The 17,232-nt window shown below is 40.2% G+C and overlaps 1 protein-coding gene across 7 annotated transcripts in view; it reads left to right on the top strand.

The window, feature by feature from the left end:
* RAPGEF2 (Rap guanine nucleotide exchange factor 2) overlaps positions 1 to 17,232 on the top strand; it is a 226,131-nt gene that overhangs the window by 164,244 nt on the left and 44,655 nt on the right. For all 7 annotated transcript variants that reach the window (XM_084769670.1, XM_084769671.1, XM_084769669.1 and 4 more), the window contains 2 exons: positions 5,383 to 5,514; positions 14,796 to 14,973. In XM_084769670.1, the coding sequence (XP_084625796.1) occupies positions 5,383 to 5,514; positions 14,796 to 14,973 (310 nt within the window). The remainder of the gene's footprint in view (positions 1 to 5,382; positions 5,515 to 14,795; positions 14,974 to 17,232) is intronic.

Below are 17,232 nucleotides of genomic sequence, written 5' to 3'. Positions count from 1 at the left end.
TTATAAAGTGTTAGCCTTTGACAGGATTCTTTAGAGGAAAAATTACAATGGCCAATTTAATATCTCATGATACGCATTAACTTCTTCCCATCGTACATGTGTGTGAGCAAAAGAAATCCACATTGCGGACCTAGAGCTGTGCGGTCAAGCACTTTCCATGCACAGTTCTATCTCTAGCACCACTGTTCACCTCCTCCCCCGCAAAATAAGGGAAAAAAAGAAATCTTAACATTGTACAAATCTGTTTCTGTTTCCCTTGTGGAATATTGACAATAATCATTCAAAGGCAGGCTTATATAGAGAGCCTAGGTTCAGCAGTTGTGGAGTATTTAAAAATTACTATGATAATGGATGATAGTATTTATTCCTTAAGATGTTATCTTTAAAACCGATAAGATTATAGGCTGATGGTTAGTAGAAATAGGTCAAAGACACTTATGTGCACCTAGTGAGGGGGGTACGTTTTGAGTTTACTTTGTTTTTGGTGGTACTGGGGTTGAACTTAACCAGGCAGGTGCTCCGCCACTGAACTGCAGCCAGCTCTCTCCTTGGGGGTGTGGAGTGGGGAGGGGCAGGGACTCACTAAACTGTCTAGGTTGGCCGTGCACTCTCTCTGTAGCCAGGCAGGTCATGAACTTGGGATCTCAGCCTCGACCTCCAGAGTAGTTGAGATTAGAGGTCTGTGCCAACAGGAGCAGCTAGAATTGCTTTGAAAACCTGAGTTCATTATTGGAAGTGTTTTGTCTGTAGTTAAGTACTCTCTTAAATTACATTGTGTCACCTCTAGCCTTAGATTTTGACACAAATACTAACCTTATGCAGGAAACACATCTTAGTGATGTCTGCACCCTCATTTATCGCCTCCTCGTCACACAGGCCTTCAGGTAGTGAAAAATGAGCTTGGCGTGGTAGTGCTCGCATGGTCCCTGACATTCAGGAAACTGAGGAGGTAGGCTCTTAAGTCTGAGGTCAGACTGAGTTGTACTGTTAGACTCCATCTCAGAAGCTAAGAGAACAAAAACCGTGATGGCTGTGTGGGAACATGCTGTCATACTTAGTCATACTTTGAAAACAGCCCCAGTGTTGCAGCAGTTCTTTCTCTGGAGCTTAAAAAGGTGAGCACAGAGAGCGTTCAGGAACTCCAGTTGATGGGGTTAGCAGATGCATTTCAGTAAACTTTTATTAATCTACTTGATGTGAAGTTAGTCTTTAGTTACTAAGGATTGCTTCACCCGAAGTTGTGTTACTCAGGGTAAGCTGCTTGGGAAGGTTGGACAATCTCTCAAGCCTTGCTGTGCTCCGTTGTTTGAAATAAAGCAGTTCCAAGGTTAGTTCAGAAAAAAAAAAAATCGGTTAAATACAATTGAGTTGGTGGCGTTATATTTTGGATTTGTCCGCTAAGATGTGATCTGCATTGTCTGGTAGTAGAATCTCCACAAAATGTTTCCCAGGTGGATCGAGGGTCTGAGGCACAGTGGCTCAGCTAATCCCCAGCCTGAGGTTTCTCCACAGAGAACAGGAAACGGAAGGAAGGCAGCCCCTTAGTGTCCTGCACGGTCGCCAGCCTTAGGAACTCTACCAGTTCTATAAGGTCGTAGTGATGTTTCAAGACCAGGATGTTCTTGCTTTACACGCGTGCCCTGAGTAGAGGTTATTGACTATTATTTTATAAATGCCGGTTATTAAATGAACAAATCAGTGCTGATTAAGCATGCCTACTCACGTGAAGGTTTAAGGCCTTTAGAGCCCTTTCAAGCTAGCTGTGGCAGTGTCCCTGTTTGCTCCCAATAAAATGAAAGACACTACTGCACAAACGGTGCCTAAGTTTCACACAACTATGACTTATTTTAGGTTTACACTTATTTAATTGACATGACTATATTGAATATAAACCTAAGATCCGGAAAATCTGATTTAAGGATATGAAATGTATTTCTGGTTTAAATATTCTTTAATGTAAAAAAAAAAAGGGTATGGGTGGTTTGCCTGCATGTATGTATGTGCACCATGCACATGCTTTGCACCTGTGGAGGTCAGAAGAGAGCATCAGATCTACTGGAACTAGAGTGACAGCAGGTCGTGAGCCACCATGTTGGTGCTGGCACTGAAACCAAGGCCCCTTTAAAGGCAGCCAGTGTTCTTAATTACTGTGCCATTTCTCCTGCTCCTGCCATAAATATTCTTATTTCTTATGTATTTAGCAGCGTTGGTAGTTAAGCTGTGGTCCAGTTACTCATCTAATTGTGGGTTATAAGAATTATGTTTTAAGTGGGATATGATGGCTTATTCCTGTAGGAAACAGAGGCAGGAAGGTGAGTTTCAGGCCAGCTAAGGCTTTATAGCAAGACCATGTCTCAACAAAACAAACAAAAGAAAACCCAAACCAACCAACCAAACTTACAATAAGGATGGCAGCAAAGCCCTACAGAAATCTACTGTCACTCTCCTTATGGGCTAGGAGCCCAGGCCTAGTATGGAAACAATCTCTGTGAGTTCGAGGCCAGCTTGTTCTATGTAACAAGTTCCAGGACAGCCAGAGCTACATAGTGAGACCCACAAACAAACAAAAATATGGCCTACCAGTAATATATTTTAGGAATATAGGAATTCCATTACACAGTGCACATTACACAGTGTAAGTCAACACTGGGTCGTGCTGGAGCAGAGCAAAATACTGAATCCTGCTGTCAGAGTGTGCCTTTTTAGAAAGTGTTAATTTTGACTCCCAGGGACTCTCCCCAGGGTTCTATGCTATTAGGAAGCCTGGTTGGAGACTGGCACTTGCACCTGTCAGCCTCAGTACTCCCAACACCCACAGTTTGTGGTTTTGTTTGACTCTTAAGAACTATCATTATCCTAGCAGCCTCTGGCTGCTTTTCCATCAGGCATGGCAGGGCCACACCAGCGCACATCCCACTGTACCTCACAGGAGACCTTTTACAGCATCTGCCTTTCCGTGACCTTGGTACATACCCATACCCCCCCAAACTCAAAATTGTGTTGTTGCTCCCATTTATGGTAAAAGATAGTTTAAGTTTCCTAAATAGGGCATCTGTATTTCTATTTCTGATGTGAGGAAATACTTAATTACCATTTACTCTCAGTTCACTGCATCATTATCTTGTGCACTTTTCCACAGAACACTTACGGCAGGGAAAGAGTTAAAGCTTGTGTAGGGGCCTAGGGGCTTAGATCAGTAGTGGAGGAGAGAGCTTGCCTAACAGTAGTAGCACAGACCCAAGTTTGATCTCCAGCACTTAAAAAGAATATATTTTTTAAAAGGGTTCAATTTGTCTTCCACTGCTCATTATCCCTTGTCTCAGTGACTTCTGGGTTAGCAGAGGTTACAGTTTGGGTTGGAGATGACTTACTCATCTTCCTAGTCCCTGATCCTCACCGAGTATCTGTCATGTAGGGAAGCGGTGCATATTTGTTCATTGGAACTGAATTGTTGAGAGCAAAACTGTTTTTTCCCTGAGTCCACAGCCTGTTGTTCTGGACCTAGGGAACGATTTAGCTATGATACTGTGAAGATGAGCAGACATACATGAGTCCACAGTAGCATATAAAAGTTGGGCAGGTCTCTCCTGTGGCTGGGAGTAACTAGCTACTTACTAGCTAGTTGTAACTTTATTTGAAATAGTTAATTTTTAAAAATTCCATGGGGCGCCAGTGCCGATCTGAGTCGTGTCTGTAAGTGGTAATCACTAGCTTTCAGGTACTGTGGAAGTGCTTACGTACCTGTCTAGTGCCTATAGACAAATAATTATTCTTGTAAGTTGTATGTGTTTCACAGAAATACATACGTCTCAGAAAAATAGTTAATGTTTGTGATTATTTTATTCACTGCTTCTCTGATTTCTGTGAACATAGGAGTTTTATTTGCTGTCTAATTGAATGCTGTATAATAAATTCATGTTTAAGTTTTATGTACTCTGTGTCTCAAAGTTTTTAAAAATTATTTCTAAACAGACTTGTAACTACTGTGAAGCTTGCACGTGTGTGTGTGTGTGTGAGAGAGAGAGAGAGAGAGAGAGAGAGAGAGAGAGAGAGAGAGAGAGAGAGAGAGAGACACTGATGGCATCTGAATGAATGTAGAATGTAAATCCGTTCTGCTGTAGGCATCAGACCTTACTGTTTAAAGCCCAAGCATCTCCCTTGGGAAGCTTGTTCTAAACTATGTGGTAGTGTTACATTTTTGGAGAAGGCATGAGAGTCCAAGAAGTGACTGGAATGTTTCTAAAGCAAGCCCTTACTAGATTTTACCAGCTAAATCGGGTCAGTGTGCAGCAGCGAAGAGAGAATGCTATGGCCATCTTACCATGGCAGCTAGTGAATGTTTTCTGATGCATTACTAGGCAATGCCTTTGGTATACTGTACACAAATCTAGTTTCCTTAGCTCAAAAGAATTAGTCATCCTGATCACAACTTTTAATCGTGGTGTTCATGAGGCAGAGGCCAGAGGATCTTTGTGAGTTTCAGGCCAGCATGGTCTTCATAATGAGACTCTGTCTCAAAAAGAAAGGGGTTGGGATGGGGGAAGGAGGAGGAAGAGAAATAATTGATAAGAGTTAGCGGTTATTTTCTTAGTCTCACTAGTTGACTCACTCATGGTGAAAGGAAAGGGGCTTAGTAAATACCTGTTGAAGGAAGTAACACTTTCTCTTGTATATGTCAGGTCTGTTAGAAACAGTTGAGGGACAGTCAGTGAAATCTGTTCAAGAGGTGGTTTACAGTGTAAACATGAACAAAGAGAGTGACGTGTGTGTAGCTAAGTGAATGTTGTACGCAAACTTAAATTCCAAGTTCCTAGAGCGTGTTTTATCTCTTTTCACATAGCCTAGTATGGTGGCAGCGTGATTCAGTGCTTCCAAGATGCTTGCTTTAAAAACAAACAAAACCTTTTAAAATCATCATTTGAGCATGAATGAACCAGAAGTCTGTTTCCTTAGCTATTTAACCTGTTGCTACAAAGTAGCTTTGGTTGGCACCTGCTAACAAATAAAATAGAATAATTTGTTCATTTTTTTTGTTACTTGAAAATTGAGTTTACCAAATTTAATGCCCATCCATGTGTCTTAATAATTTAACTCACCGATTTAGAAATCTAATTTAATACTATTAAGGTTCATTGTGTGATCTTAAACGTTAGCGTTTTGTGATTTGGGTTATTAGGACAATATTAAAAAGTTTTTGAACTTGTAAATGGAAGGATCTTTTGTGGTTTTTGGCTTGATGTTCTGCAACTCTGTACAGTATCATAGTTTTTTTTAAAAGTGTATTCTTCAAGTTCTTGATACAAATTATAAGCTCCCCTCTTTTTCTTTCTTTCTTTCTTTCTTTCTTTCTTTCTTTTTTTTTTTCTGCTTTCTACTCCATAGCTCCCTGCCGACTTCACAAAACTACACCTCACTGACAGCCTCCACCCACAGGTGACCCACGTTTCCTCCAGCCATTCAGGATGTAGCATCACCAGTGACTCCGGAAGCAGCAGCCTTTCTGATATTTACCAGGTATGAGGGGCTTTCCGTTCTCATCTGCTTCATGGAACTTGGGAATTCTTAGAGATAAGAGATTATGCATGCGTGTTATATATATGAGGCAACGTTTATGTTTCGCAGACTTTGCCATGCTGTGTGTGTGTTACAGGAAGTGGCTCTACCACTAAAAGCTGCTACCAGTTGGCAGAGTGTTAAAGAGAGTGGTTATTACAGAGTTGGTTCTTGTTACCCTAAATGTTTCATTCATTTGTCTATAGACAGAGTGGGTATACAAGTCTGACTCAACTAAAAAACTGCAAAATTGTCATTTTATGGTCATATAAGTTTTCTTTAAAAAGCAGTTTATATTAGAGCCAAATATGAGTGACCGTCGCCTGGGAATACAAGGTCCAGGTTACCTGGTTGGTACCTGGGCACCTGCAGACGATACTCATGCACACGTAGGGGAACAGAAACTAGATTATGAAAAATATCAGAGACCATATAGCTTTTGTTTGTTTTGTTTTTTAAGACAGGGTTTCTCTGTATGGCCCTGGCTGACCTGAAACTCACTATGTAGACCAGACTGGCCTCAAACTCAGACATCCACTTGCCTCTGCTTCCTGAGTGCTGGAATTAAAGGAAAGCACCATCAAGCCTACCTTCTAAGAATATTTCTAGGGGGAAAGTCCATTGTGGGGTTTTTTTTTTTTTTTTGCATTATCCATTGACTTATATAAATGAATAAAATTTTAGTTAATTTTTTAAAAGCTGATTTGAAAGGAAATCCTTACCAGAGTGTATGTATGTGACATTATAGCTTAAGGAAACTTTGTCTTATGACTCCAATAAATGTTGTTAATATAAACATGTAACATTTTAAAGTTTTGAGAAACAATTTATGTACCCAAAGGGTTTTTTTTTTTCTAGTAGTTTTAAGAAATTGAGAGTATTCAAGTTTCTAAAGGAGTATATATTTTTCAGAACTTTTTGTTTTTGTTTTGTTTTGTTTTTTTCCAAGCCAGGGTTTCTCTTTGTAGACTTGGCTGACCTGATCTCTTTGTAGATCAGGCTGGTCTAGAACTCAGAGATCTGCCTGTCACTGCCTCCCCAGTGCTGGGATTATAGGTATGTGTCACTGCGCCTAGCTCTTTCAGATCTTTTTATGTGTCACCAAAACACTTAAGTTTACAAATATACACACAGGCATTCTAATAAGATGTACCAAAATAAAATAAAATAATTATTTTAGCTTGCCAGAAAAATGAATGAAAAAAATTGAAGTGGCTACAGGTTTTATTGCATAACTCATTTTTGGAAACCCCATACCCCTCCCCCCCAATACATATGGAAACAGTTATCAGAAATACATAATAGAGTTACGTGAAATCCAAGTATAACCAGAGAAAGGAAACAGTTTACATTTTTATCTCCTTATGGTATAGCAAGGCTTTGTAGCACCAAAGATCAAAAGGTGATGTTTGTCATGTAGACTTAAGGCAGTGTCTTCCAGTATTATTAAGAGCTAAATAGCAAAAGGGTATCCTTATTTATGAAAGTTGCTTTCTCGGTGTTTTATTTTATACTGACACTAAACAGTATTTCCCATACATGGTGTGTGTGTGTGTGTGTGTAAAGGCCAGGTATAAGGGGTGCATGCTTTTAATCCCAGCAGAGACACTAGTGCTATACAGTGAGACCCTGTCTCAAGAAAAATTGAAAAAGAAAGGTAAGAATAAAAGAAATATAGATTACTGGGGTCAGAAATCATCTGCCTACCCAGTTGCTGTCTAAAATATGGTTCCCTTCCTAAACCAGGCAGTAATGGCCTGTCACCTACCCAGGACAAGGCAGCACTGGCCCCTCACGTAGCCATTTACCCAGGATTTGGCCATCACTGGTGCTTGAGTGGCCACTCTTCCCTCTAGTTGTACACAAGTAGCTTATTCTTCTTTTTGTTTAATGTTTCATTTATTTATTTTTATGTACTTTGGTGTTCTTCTTGCTTATATGTGCATGTGAAGGTGTCAGATCCCCTGGAACTGGAGTTACAGACAGTTATGAGCTGCCATGTGGGTGCTGGGAATTGAACCTCAGACCTTTGGGAAAACAGCCAGTGCTCTTAACCACTTAGCCATTTCTCCTGCCCGCCCTCTCCCTCCTCACTTATTCTTAAGCTGACCCCTTGGAGGCAGGAGAGCGATCAGCTGTGTTAGGATGATGTCCCCTGGAAAGGGTATATATTGTCCCATCCGACCCAGGAGTAGGGCATGAATAAGTCTAAGATTTCTCTCTTGTGCCAGTCACATTTATCAAACACTAAGTGGCTCTTCTGGCCAGAAAAACAGACACGAAAAGAATGAATGGAAGATCTAATAAACAAGCCATCCTCAGCAGGCCGACCAGACAAGTGACAGACAAACTTACCATTAATGCTTCAGGGTGGGCCCTGGCAGGAGCTTCCAGGAACGCTCATGGTGAGGGCACAGAGACAGACATGTCTCTACATTGTCATCTGAGTGGCTGAGGAGTTCCCCTAGACTCTCAGGGACCTCAGCGTAGGTCAAATTAGGCTTCATAGCTTCGATGCTGAAATAAATTTTTGACCTAGCTGATAAAATAAAGATATTTCAATAAAGCCTTAAAGCATAACGATTAAGAGGAAGAAAATAAGACACACCCAGATGTGGTTATGGGCTAGCCAAGGGAAAGTGACTTTTACAAATGCTAGCTTTTAATAGCAAGGAATCTTGTTTCTCTCCAGCTTTAGTTTAAAACAGGCCATAATAATCCTTCCTTTTGAAAAGAATTTTGCTCTCTTGGGAGATAAAGAACAAAGAGGCAAGGTCAGAGAAAGACAGGTAACAGTAGGGGCTGTCCTCATACTTGTCTTTAATCAAATTTAACATCTGAAAATTGTTTTAGGATTTTCTGTCTTTAAAATTTATGTGTATAGGTGTTTTGCCTGCATGTGTGTGTTCTGTGCACCATGTGCATGCATGGCTTGCAGAGGCCAAAAGAGGGAACCAGCAACCACCCAGGGACTGAGTTAAACACTGTTAATTGCCTCGTGAATTCCGGGAACTGAACCCAGGTTCTATGGACTGCTGACTCATCTTTCCAGGCCCTTTATTTACTTCTAACATCTTCTTCTAACTTAGATGTAGTTTTTAATGCTCTTGTTAATTTAATAAATTATTGATTTTTATTCATTCTTTTTAGATATTTTTAAATTTCAATTAAACTAAGCTGCCCAATTGATTTTAAAAACCGTTGCTAGGATTAATAGTTAGGAGCACATAGTAAAGCAGTTTACAGATAGTAATTATTCCCCCTAGGAAACATAAAACCCAAGTTACTTTCAGAATTTTCTATTGTTTTAATATTTGCAATTTGAATTTACATATTTAACAAATGTAAAATCAGCTGTAGTACCAAAAATTACCTATTTTTCCTCCAAATACTTATTTCCTCCCTGTTCTCGTTAGAATTAACTTCCACTTGACACAGCCTATAAGTGTCAGCTGAGTAACTGTCTCTATCAGGTGGTCTGTGGGCATGTCTGTGAGGGATTGTCTTGGTTCCTAATTGATGCAGACAGGCTTAGCCCACCATAGGCAGCACTGTTCCTTATGCAAATGGCTCTGGGCTGTGTAAGAAAGCTTGCTAACTAGGAGCAGCCATGAACAGCCTTTCTTTATGGCTGCTGCTTTAAGTTCCTGTTTGAGGTCTTGTTTGACTTCAGTGGTGGACCATAAACTACAGGTATAAGATAAAAACTCTTCCTTCCCAGTTGCTTTTGGTCACAGTGTCTTATCATAGCCACAGAAGGAAAATTGAAACACTCCCTTAAATGCTATTAATACACCAAATGATCAGGAACACACACACACACACACACACACACACACATGCTCTCAAAGCAAGCAAACAAACAAAAATGGATGCCTTAAGCCAAAGGCTTTAAAAGCAGTCCTTGCCGAGTAGGATCATAAGCAGTTGGCTCAGCATAAACGAGTAGATCCTCAGACAAACCTAGGATGGCCCAACTCCCAGAAAGAAGCTCCCCAGATTCACCTGAGGAGACAATACACTTTACAGTTTAGACACACGGGCCCTGTGTTGTTTTGGTTCCTGGCTCTGATTGGGGTGATTCCTCCTGTGAAGAGATCATTCTTGGGGCTCCAAGTTGAGTACCTTAACTGCTGACAGAAAGTTAGCTCTCACCTAAAAGGGAATAGGAGATCATTTTAGAGCCAAATATGAGTGACCATGGGCCAAAACAACAGGTTCAGGGTACCTCAAATTCCATGTTCCAATATTGTAACAGTCTCTTGAGGTTGCATAGTAATAGAATAAAGAAAAGCAAGACTTTTTAAATACACTGGTGGAAACTTGAGGTAGGCAGGTCCCAGGAAGTGGGGAAATCTCCCCTCTGGGCCTGTCCTGCAGAGTTTTATGTCAACTTGACACAAGCTAAAGTCATCTGAGAAGAGGAAATCTCAGTCGGGAAAATGTCTGCATCAGATGGGGCTGTAGGCATGCAGCCTCAAGAGCACTTTCTTAATTAGTAATTAAACGGGAGGGCCCAGCCCATTTTGAGCAGGGACGCCCTTGGGCTGGTAGTCTTGGATTCTGTTAGAAAGCAGGCTGTGCAAGTCAGTAAGTGGCACTCCTCCATGGCCTCTGCATCAGCTCCTGCCTCCGGGTTCCTGCCCTGCTTGAGTTCCTATCCCGACTTCCTTCGATGATGAACTGTAATATGGAAGTACAATCAAAATACAAACAAACATGGAAGTACAAACAAATATGGAAGTACAAACAAACTTTTCCTCGGCAAGTTGCTTTGGGCATGGTGTTTCTTCACAGCAGGAGAAACCCCAGCTACACAAGGCCTAAGTTGCATACTTCGTTTTTTAGTTGTTGAAAGCTAGTGTTTTGTGTCTACAGTCTGACAGATTTACCTACTAGGCAAAAAGATGTCCGGTCACATAGCGAGGTGGGTACTAAATGGCTACTAAGGAGCTAAAGGTGGTCCAAGATCATTTGGCTCTGGACTTGGAACATTCCAACATCTCTATCATTGAAGTTCTGATCAGAATTTTGCAAAAGGTTTAGAGGAAGCTGTTCTTTCTAAGTTGTTCACAGTAGAACTTTATCATTAAAATCTATATTGTATATGAGAGAACAAAGGTACTAATTAGGATCAAAATCATTGAATTGTTTTTAAGCTAATGATAGGTGTTGTTATGTTTAAAACACAACTTAAAAAAATGATTACACTTGTGTGTTTGTTGCATGCATACGTGTACATGTGAGTGCGGAATTCACAGGGCAACACGTGGGATTGCTTCTCTCCTCTGGGATCCAACTCAGGCCATCAGGCTTGGTGACAAGTGTCTTAACCTGCTAAGCTAGCTCACCAGCCCTAAAATAAATCCTTATGCTACCGATACATGGAAAAAGCTGTAACTGGGGTTTTAAAGATTTTTGTTGTGGCTGTTGTCTCTCTCACTGACATAGAGATGTCTCTCTGTGTGTGAGTGTGTTGTCACACCCCCTTCTCCCTATTCCTCTCCCTCCTCGGCCCCCCGCCCATGGTGTGTGTGTGTGTGTGTGTGTGTGTGTGTGTGTGTGTGTGTGTGTATGTGTTGCACATTTATATCCAGGTGCTTGCAGAGACCAGAAGACACTAGATCCCCTGGAAGAAAAATTATTGGAGGTTGTGAGCTGCTTTTTTTTTTTTTTTTTTTTTGAGGGAGTATTGGGAATAGCATTTAGTTTCTCTGGAATCTGTAGCAGGCATTCTTAACCACCCTCAAAAATATTTTTAAAAGCAAAATAAAGCAATTGTTTAGAAATTGATTATGTAAATGTTTTATAAATGACCAAAGTTCACACATGGAGAAGGATCACTTTGAAAGCCTAATTCATACACAGTCCACTAACACTGTGTTTTATATGATTTCACACAGAAGGAATATTATGCTCACTTTACAAAGTATCTTTCTTGGCTTCTTAAGAATTGTCACATTAGCTGGGCTCAGTGGCACAGGCCTGTAATCCCAGAACTCAGGAAGGCAGAGGCAGGTGGACCTCTGTGAGTTCAAGGCCAGCCTGGTCTACAAAAGCGAGTCCATGACAGCCAAGGCTACACAGAGAAACCCTGTCTCAAAAAACAAAACAAACAAAATAACCCCAAACAACAAAAGAATTGGCACATTATATGACAATAAAAAGTACTATTATTTAAAGAATAAACATTCAGGATCATTGGTATGTTCAGACAATATTGTCAATTACTAAAAATAAGTGAATAATTATAATACTGTGTACAGGACATTTAAATCCCAAATTTAATAGATTTATGAGCTAAATTTTCTTATTAAAAGTATATTAAGCACAGATTTCTCTGTACTTTAATGGTCTTATAGAGGCCTTATTGATGTGTCATTTTGTATTTTAAACAAACACAAATGTATTTTCAAAATGTTTTGTTAGTGACAAATGTATTTGTAAGTTCCTGGATGTTTGAGAATTTATTAGTTTGCAATAAGAAATATAATTTTGCTCGGCACAGTGTTGCACACCTTTAATCCCAGCACCCAGGAGACAGAGGCAGGTGGATTTCTGTGAGTTCCAGGATAGCCTGGTCTACAAAGGGAGTCCAGGACAGCCAGGGGTATACACAGAGACCCTATCTCAAAAAACAAAACAACAACAATGGAAGGAAGGAGGAAGAAAGAAAGAAATATAATTTCTGGACTGGAAAGATGACTTAGCAGTCAGGTGCACTTGCAGCTAGCTCTTCCAGAGGGTTCAGGTTTGATTCCTAGCATCCACATAGTTGCTGCCAACTGTCTGTAACTCCAGTCCCCGGGCATCTGACACTCTCTTCTGGCCTCCGTGGGCACGAGGCATGCATGTGGTAACAGACAAAACAACCATACACATAGAATAAAATATATAAATTAAAACAAGCCTTTTCTCCTCTAAATTGGGGGGGGGGGACCCAAAAGGAAATCTCTTTGACTCATTAAGTTTTCTTTGAACTTAATGAGAGATAGTCATTTCAAATATTAGCAAAGGTGGTGAGATCAGGATAAACTCATCTTTGAAACATATATTGCCCATCCCAGAGCTCCCTTCTTTCTGCCCCTGAGAGCGGTGCAGTATTTCCATTTTTCTATCTGAGGCTTGGAGGGATGGCTCAGTGGTTGAGAGCACTTGACGCTCAATCATGAGGTGACGAAGTTCAGATCTGTGTACCCAGGTGACAAACTAAGCATCTGGTAAGACCTGTAGCTCCAGCTTTAGGGGACCTGCTGCCCTCTTCTGGCTTCCATGTGTACATACAACCTCACATGTACTGATGTGCTTACATACGCACAAAAGCACACACATAAAGCCTTTTAAATGTCTCATTTGTTCTTTTGCCTTGTTTTCACTTAAAAATACCAAGTAAATTTGTTGTAAGTCTGTTCACAATATACAACATCTAATTCATTTTGTTTTAAATAGGCCGTAGTAGATTCACCAGTCTGATATTATTTAAAAAGAACATTAATGTTTAAATATTAAAGAGCAAATAAATCTATATTTTTTTACAAGCACATAATTGTGCAAGTATAAGTCATGTCCTCTTTGCTGAGTCAGAATCTATACCCCGAACTGAAAAAGCGATTAAAACTGCTACTCTAGAGAAATCATAATAGCTGCTTATAGATTGCCTCAAGATTAAGATCTCATGTGCCCTGCTCTGAACCAAGTCGTTAGAAAGCAAATGCTGCAGAGTTGGAGGTGGAGCTCAGTGGCAGAGCACTTGCCTGCATGAACCAAGGCCCTGAGTTCCATCCCCAGAACTGCAAAACCAAAAACTCTTCAATTCAGTCTTTAAACATTGAGTTAAATTACAAGAAAATTATTAAGGCTCTGAAGTTAGAATCCCTGGGTTCTCCGCTCACTTAATGGTCCAGCAGCAGCATGGCCTTGACCTTGGGGGACAGACCTTTATCTGAAGAGTCAAAACATGGTGAGAGGTACAGACTCTCTGTATGCTTGCTTTAAGGATTAAATGAGATAAAAAAAAAAAAGTGTGCACTGCTGACAGCATTACCTGGCATGCTAATGTATTCAGTGCTAGTCTATCATTAAATTCAATTTTTATACTTAAAATTTTTTCGTTGGCCAATTCTGAAATATCTTTATTATCTTTAACATCATGTGAGCTATAACTTCAAGTTGGTAAACTTTATAATTATGTGTTAATTACAAAGTTAATTTTATTATATGTCTTCCTAAGTTTATTTTTTCAGGTGGAAAAGGCCTTAGTGATATTCAAGGTTGATGCAATTAATATGTATTTAAATTCATTCCCAGCATGCAGAAACAGTTAGTGAATTCTATGACTATAAAATAAGACCAATTTGATGGATACACTGGGACAAGAAATCATTAAAGACTAGATTGACCTGAAGGATTGTAGTTTCTAGTCTTCAGATCAAGGCTAAAGACCATCTTGAAATGAGTGATTTTGTAACTAAGAGAATATTCAATTACTATTAATCAAACTTAATTTAGCTCTGTGCTAATGATACAGAAGAATCTTAGCATGTATGTGTGTATGTATATGTATGTGTGTATATATATATTATATGTGTGTATATGTATATGTGTGTATATAATGTATATTCTATGTATATGTATGTATATATATTGTGTGTACATATATTTTATATATGTGTGTATATATTATGTGTGTGTGTGTGTGTGTGTGTGTGTGTGTGTGTGTGTGTATACACCCTCTGCCCTGTTTTGTGATTTAAAGTTAAAGTGGCCATTGCCATTTGGATAATCCAAATTGTTGTAATGTTTGAAGTGTGTGATTATCAAGCTACCTTCAGTTTATGACTCATTCTTTTAAGAAGACAAATGGGCAAAATATTTCTGCCATTTTCCAGGCAGTCCTGGAAGAGGGAGCTCTCAAAATAGCAAATTGTTAATGTGTAAGTCATCTTGTTTGAAAACAAATACTATCCTTTTTCTTTAAAAATTTTCTCTGCATTTCTTGTAGTAAGTCATAATTTTTAAGGCAGTTTGTCCATAATTTTAGTAGGAAATGAAGTTGCTATCTTTTGAGATTTCTCTTTTGCTGTGCACAGCTACTCGTTCGGTACTGACTGACTCTTGACTAATTGTAGAGAAGTAGATACCACAAATTATTGGGAGCTATGATTGCTCTTACTTCTTGGGTACCCTAAAGATTTATTTACTTCAAATAGTTTTTAAAAATATGTTTTTGCATCTTATTTCAGGCCACGGAGAGCGAGGCTGGTGACATGGACCTTAGTGGACTGCCAGAGACGGCAGTTGATTCTGAGGATGATGACGATGAGGAAGACATCGAGAGGGCATCAGACCCTCTGATGAGCAGGGATATCGTGAGGGACTGCCTGGAGAAGGACCCAGTAGATAGGACTGATGATGACATCGGTAAGTGCTGGAGGAGTGCACTGTAAGCAAATAGAAACATTGAGAGGTTAGCACTGATGCATACAGCCCAAGTCTGGAAGGCTCTGCAGAGCCAGGGTCCTCTGAATCCATTTGGTATACGTAGGGGCTATGAGAGCTCTTCCTTGGTATAAAAAAAATACTTGTTGAAAAGAATCTTACTCAGCCAGTATCTACTATAATATTGAAAGTGACATTTCTAATAAAACCCATCCACATAACATTTATCTTACTGTGACTTCTGACCCCTTCTACGTAAGTTCAACACAGTATTTTTCTTTAAATTAAAAAAATTTTTTTTCAGTAATTTTCTTGCAAGCATTATTCCACGAGTAAACATTAGTTAAATCTCAGTTGTAAGTGATGATGAGGATGCAATTAGGTGGAAGAAAACAGTAAAAATGAGGTAGTTAGGAGCCTGTTGGCTGTGGCGTTCAGATTTTCCTTTCTATCTAATCTACCATTCTTTTCATTGTTGTTGTTGTTGTTGTTGTTGTTACTCAGTGAGACTTGTTTACTTGCTTGTTTTGTTTTATGCAGGTTTCCTTATAGGCCCCACAATGACCCTCAAACCCACTGCCCTCCTGCCTCAGACTCTCACGTAAAGGGACTGTAGAGAATGTGCTAGTTGGCTTTTTTGGTTCACGTGACACAATTGGGACATTTCTGGGAAGAGGAAATGGTAACTTAGAAAATGTGTCCATACGATTAGCCTGTAGGCAAGTCTGTGAGTCACTTTCTTCATTGATGATTGATGGAGCAGGGCCAAGCCCACTGCAGACAGTGCCACTCTTGGGTTGCACTAGAAAGCCGACTAACTTGATGAGAGAATATGTGCCTGGTCATAGTGTAGCTTGTTACACTATATTTGGCCTGCTGTCTTCTGTGAGGAAGTGAACGGGAGGTGGATTTGAGGAAAGGAGAGAGATGAGGAGAGGAGAAACTGCAGTCTGGTTGTAAAATATAAGAGAAGAATAAATAAAAAGAGAAAAAAAGCAGGCTGAATAAGCCTTGGGGAGCAAGCTAATAAGCAGCATTCCTCCATGGCTTCTCTTCAGTTCCTCCCTTCAGGTGCCTGTCCTTCCTTAAGTGATGAACCTTGACCTGAGAGTTGTAAGGTGGAATAAAAAACCCCTAACAAAGGCAAAAGTTGGTACCAGGATTGGAGTAGTTTTAAGACAGACCAGACCAGGTTTAGGGGAGGATTGTAGAAAGAGTTTGTACCGTTGGACTAGGGAAGTCGTTGAGTGTTCAAATGAGATATTGTGGGTGGTGTTAACCCTGTGCAGGTGTTCCTGAGTTGTATAAGAATGCAGATTGAGCAAGCCATAAAGAGAAGTAAGTAATGTTCCTCCATGGCCTCTGCCTCAGGTCCTGCCTCCAAGTTCCTGTCCTATTTGAGTTCCTGCCCTGATTTCCTTACCTGGAAGTGTAAGATGAAATACACCCTTTGCTCTCCAAATTGCTTATAGCCAAGGTGTTTTATCACTGTAATGCAACCCTAAAGACAGTGATTGGTACCAGAAATGGGGTATTGCTGTGACAGACACAACCATGTGGTTTTGGGAGGATTGTGGTAGCATTTGAACTTTGAGGTGGAAAAGCTATTGAGTGTTCAGATTTCAGTGGGCTGTTCTGGGGGGACTTGGAACATGTGGAGCCAGTAAGCATTGCTTCTCCGTGGCGTCTGCTCTAGTCCCCGCCAACAAGAATCTTCCCTACCTTGAGTTTCTCCTCTGACTTTCCCCAGTTGATGAAATGTGACTTGAGAGTTGTAAGAAATTTTTGGTTTTTCAAAACAGGGTTTCTCTGTATAGCCTTGGCTATCCTGGTACTCACTTTGTAAACCAGGCTGGCCTTGAACTCACAGAGCTCCACCTGCCTCTGCCTCCTGAAGGCTGGGATTAAAGTCGTGTACCACCATTTCCTCAAGTTGTTTCTGGTCATGGTGTTTTATCACAGCAAGAGAAACCCTAACTAAGACACATTTGTTCAGGATGAGGCCTTAGGTGCACCTTGAATTTAAAAAAATGAAGAGGCTTTATGTCTCCCTTTCAATAGGGGCAAGACTTACTGCTGAATAATAGCTTTGCATTTGAATACACACCCAACTCTGGCGCTTTTTTTTTTTTCCTTAAAATACTGGGTGATGACTGGAGTCATTTCCCACCAAAATTCTAGGGTCTGTAACTACCTCTGCCAATACCAGGTGACTTGTTTATTACGCCACTTCATTAACTC

Source organism: Acomys minous (genome assembly GCF_964271855.1).
Source record: "Acomys minous genome assembly, chromosome: 19".
Taxonomy (NCBI): domain Eukaryota; kingdom Metazoa; phylum Chordata; class Mammalia; order Rodentia; family Muridae; genus Acomys; species Acomys minous.
Note: the sequence above shows the minus strand (reverse complement) of the source record. Positions and strands in the feature narration are given on the sequence as shown.